This window comes from Myotis davidii, unplaced genomic scaffold (genome assembly GCF_000327345.1).
Source record: "Myotis davidii unplaced genomic scaffold, ASM32734v1 scaffold376, whole genome shotgun sequence".
NCBI lineage: Eukaryota > Metazoa > Chordata > Mammalia > Chiroptera > Vespertilionidae > Myotis > Myotis davidii.
Window position 1 is genome coordinate 3,615,340 of NW_006288121.1, and position 5,096 is coordinate 3,620,435.

Sequence of the window (5,096 nt, forward strand, 5' to 3'; positions counted from 1 at the left end):
TACAAATTATGAACAGCAAATACATATCTCTCAACAAGTGAATCTAAAAATCAAGTGAATAAATAATCTGATGAACAGAATGAACTGGTGAATATAATAGAATCAGGGGCATAGAAAGGGAGTGGACTGACTATTCTTGGGGGGGAAAGGGGTGGTGTGGGGGCGAGAAGAGACTGGACAAAAATCATGCACCTATGGATGAGGACAGTGGGTGGGGAGTGAGGGCAGAGGGTGGGGTGGGAACTGGGAGGAGGGGAGTTATGGGGGGAAAAAAGAGGAACAAATGTAATAATCTGAACAATAAAGATTTAATTAAAAAAAGAAAAGAAAGAAAAAACAAGAGAAATATAAAAATATGGGTTAACACAATAGAGTTTCCTCCTCTTGTACAGCTTTTTAAGTTATGCTTGACAGCCAAATTACAATAACACTCAATGTATGCAAAGAAAATACATAAGACAATTATAAGTGGGAAAGGTAAATGAATGTAAAGGGAGGAAATGTTTCTACATATCACTTGAAATAGTAAACTGTGGACAACAGTAGATGTACAAGTTATGTATATTTAACATATACCTAGAGCACCCACCAAAAAAGTTATACAAAGTGATACACTAAAAAACTATAAGTAAATCCAAATAGAATTCTAAAAACAATATTTAAATAACCCACAAAGAATCAGAAAAAAGAAAACAGGTAAATGAAAAAGAGAACAAAGAGAAAACAAAAATTAAAATGGCAGACTTAAGTCCTAACATATCAGTAATTACATTAAATGCAAATGGTCTATATATTTGGAAAAATAGTCATAAACTTCAAAAGGAAGTTTCTGAATTATGATAAATACTTTATGCTTAACCCCTATTTTCAAAGAATTTTAGTGTACATACTTAATCCATTATTATGAGAGAATTCATATATGCCAATATAAATGGCTTGTTACAAAAATTACATAAAAATAACATGTTATAAATAAATAAATTCTGGGGATAAAATGGACAACATGATGACTATTGTTAATAATACTGTATTATATATTAAGAAGTTGCTAAGAGAATCAATCTTAAAAGTTCTCATCACAACAAAAAACATTTGTAGCAATTACAATATGATGGATATTAATTAGAATTACTGTTGTGATCACGTTGCAATATATACATATATTGAATCATTATATGGTACAAAGAAAACGAATGCTATATGCCATTTACATATCAAAGAGTTAGTTTAATATTTTTCTCTTTTCTTATAGAAAATGTGATTTCCCCCCTCCTTTTGACTAACTAGTTTTAAAAGGCTTAGAAAATTTTATGTAACAATTTTATAACAATTATTTAAAAATTACGTTTAGTTTCATTTATTCATTGATTTATTCAATTTAACTGAAACTATTTCAACATCTGCTATAACATCAGCTTCTATTTCAATCTTAGGTTTAATATGACAATAATAATCATTTGTCCACCCTTCTCCCCCAACACACACATTAGTCAATCTTAATATGTAATCCTTTCTCATACTAAAAATTTTCCTCTTAATGGAAATCTGACTTAAATAGTTATATAGTTGATTTGAATATTAGTTTGTACTTGTAATTGTTGAAACTTTTGAATTAAATTACATGCTCCTGAATCTGAGTTCTGTATAGAATAGGTGCTCACATGACACTCATTAATATTCATGGCATTACATTAATTCATATATCCATTTACTCATCCATCTGCTAAACATTCACTATGAGCCAAGCACACTGTATTCAATCCTGCAGACAAAAAAAACCCGGAAAAACAAAAAACTAGTCCCTGTGTTAAAGCTAAAGCTTCCCAGACATTTGAAGAATTCTGATAGGCAAAAAAAATGGTCCCCTAAATATGACCATATTCTAATCCCCGGAAGCGGGGAATATTTCACTTTACAAGGGAAAAGGGACTTTGCAGATGTGATTATGATGAACACCTTGAGAAGGGAGATTATCCTGAATTCTCCAGGGTGACCTCATCTAATCACATGGGTCCTTAAAAGCAGAGAACCTTCCCCAGTTATGTTCAGGCAGAGATGTGACACTAGAAGAACAGTAAGAGATGAACCATTGCTGGCTTTGAAGATGGAGGAAGGGCAAGGATCCAAGGAATGTGGGAGGTTTCTAGAAGCTGGAAAAGGAATGCAGCCCTGCTTGATAAACCTTGATTTTAGGCAAGTGAAATCCAGGTCAGACTTCTGACCCACACAACTCTAAGATAATAAATTTGTGTTTAAGCCATTTAATTTGTGGCCATTTGTTAGAGTAGCAATAGAAAACTAACACTGGGGTAATCTAGTCCAACATGTTTTTTTTGACAGATCAGAAAACTAAAATCCTCAAAGGCACACATTTCCTAGTAGGTAGTGGCAATGCACTTTTGGGTGTGAAGATAACATAATTCTTATCTGTTCTTAAACCCTGGTCTGATGTCAGGGTGAAGGCAGTAGTTAGGACTTTTAGTATATGAAGGGAAATAGCTAACACACTTTTCTGTATATTAAATGTGTGGTATACTAATACCATAGTTGCTCATCTCTAGGTTGATTTGGCTAAATTACTACTATATGCTGCAGAAAAACTTTTACTGCATATCCTCAAAAGTACACAAATTATTTTATAAAACTATGCATGCTATCATGTACATTCATTTATAGGTGCAAAGTAATCTTTGCATTGTCTTCTGTGCCCAGATTGGTACCGGGTACACCATGCACTTTTCTAAGAATCCAGATCTGTGAAGGAAATGAAGTCTGAACCAAAAATACATTGGAATTTTTAAAATAAGTGATTTCCCCTCCATGAATTCAGTCAAGTACTTATTGAGCACCTACTGTGTCCCAGGGACTCTCTAAGGTACTTTAATAGAAACAATAGACCCAAAACTTATATTTTATTGGGGGAACCAGATGGTAAACAACAGTAATAAATAAATTAATGCTAAATATTGTTAAATGCTCTTAACAAAAATAAAGGAATGTAATTCCTTTATTAGTAGTCAAATGTAGACATTTTGACTAGTCTTAAAAGGCTTAGAAAACTTTTATGTAAACATTTTACTTAATAAAAATTACAGTTAGTTTTATTTATACAATTTAATTGAAACTATTTCAATAATCAGACAAAAAAGAAAATGGGGAAAATGCCTTTTATGTTCCACAGCTCCTAAAATCAGCAATAACTGTCTTTAAGTGTTCAGTGGAAGACTTCAACATGCTGATGATGTAGTCAAGGTTTTTCATATTATATAACACTAATACAAATGAAACAAAACTTTCAAAACAAAAGCCATTGATTTTCCAGGTTTCCCACTTACTACTGTAATACAGCAAGTTGGGTGATAACTGGATAGACTTGGCACATAATATTGTATCAGTGACAATTACAGCACTGGAGTATTTTAGGATTTCCAGATTCTGGATGCCTCCTAGACTTGAGGAACTATATGACCCATGTTGTTTCTCTCTCCTTCTGACATTAAACTGTGGAGAACTCAATAATTACTAATACAGTATTTCCCACATATTATACATTAAGAACAACTAACTCTATATAGAGGGTGGCAAAGAAGACATAGAAAATTTAATTACTACTGAATTTAAGAGAAAATTCAAACTTAAATAATCAATTTTATATGATTTTGTTAACACAGTAAGATAATGTTTAAAACTCACTTTGAAGTGTTTCAAGTTCAGCTCTAGTCAATGCATCTTCCTTTTCCTTCAGTCTTGTTTCTTTATATTTAGCATAAAACTGTCCAGCATCCTTAAAAAAGTTACAGATTAACATAAGAATCAGTTTGCTTTGATATTATTTTCCACATAACTTTATTTTAAAGCTGTATATTCTTTTTTGTTTTGTTAGTTCACACCAGAGGATATTTTTTCCATTGATTTTTTTTGAGAGAGTGGGAGAGAGAGAGAAAAAGAGAGAGATATTGACGTGAGAGAGACATATCAATTGATTGCCTCCACAAACCCCGAGTGGGGCCTGGGATTGAACCTGCAACCTAGGTACATGCCCTTGACTGGGAATAGAACCCATGACCTTTCAGTGTGCAGGCCGATGCTTTAACCACTGAACCATACTGACTGGGGCTAAAGCAGTATATTCTTTAACAACGAGTCTTCCTTTGTTTTTATGCTTTCAAATTTTATGATGAACAGCAGAAAATTAATGAACACTTTCCTATAATTTTACTGTCTTAGAGAGCTGATTAGAGCCAGGCATTGCATGAGTATACATTTAAGTATTTTCTCTCAGATATGGATGGGATGTATCCTCTTCCTGTTTTCTTCCATTGTGCATTTTTCAATATAGTGCTATCGCATGACTAGAGAGCAAAAAAGACACTTTTTAATGGAATTAAATTATTTTGTATAGTAAATTGCATTATTGTACTAACATTATTTTCATATTAGTCCTTTAACTCTAAAATTTTTTCAAAGTTATATGCAAATCTGATTATGAAACCTATATGACCATGTAGATACAAGTGAAAGTTGTCATTCCTCCTTCTACTATACTAAGATATCACTTCCTATCGTGGAGGGTTGAAGATTAAGAACATATGCTATATACAAATGCTTAGTTGTCAAGATAACAGTGGCTAAAGTCTAAAGGTCCGGTATATATGTATGACTTAGCAGAGTACTGAAAAAGACTAAGCCCTCAATAATCACAGACATGGAGAAAAACAAGTTGATACTCTAGGCCAGCCGTGGGCAAACTACGGCCTTCCTATCGTGGAGGGTTGAAGATTAAGAACATATGCTATATACAAATGCTTAGTTGTCAAGATAACAGTGGCTAAAGTCTAAAGGTCCGGTATATATGTATGACTTAGCAGAGTACTGAAAAAGACTAAGCCCTCAATAATCACAGACATGGAGAAAAACAAGTTGATACTCTAGGCCAGCCGTGGGCAAACTACGGCCAGCGGGCCGGATCCTACCCGTTTGAAATGAATAAAACTAAAAAAAAAGAGACCATACCCTTTTATGTAATGATGTTTACTTTGAATTTATATTAGTTCACACAAACACTCCATCCATGCTTTTGTTCCAGCCCTCCGGTC

At 33.3% G+C, this 5,096-nt stretch overlaps 1 protein-coding gene across 1 annotated transcript in view; it reads right to left on the bottom strand.

Moving 5' to 3' along the window:
* Positions 1–5,096, bottom strand: part of DNAJC1 (DnaJ heat shock protein family (Hsp40) member C1) — a 145,126-nt gene that overhangs the window by 96,026 nt on the left and 44,004 nt on the right. Inside the window, exon 7 of the mRNA XM_015561458.1 lies at positions 3,694–3,784. Coding sequence (XP_015416944.1) covers positions 3,694–3,784 — 91 coding nt within the window. The remainder of the gene's footprint in view (positions 1–3,693; positions 3,785–5,096) is intronic.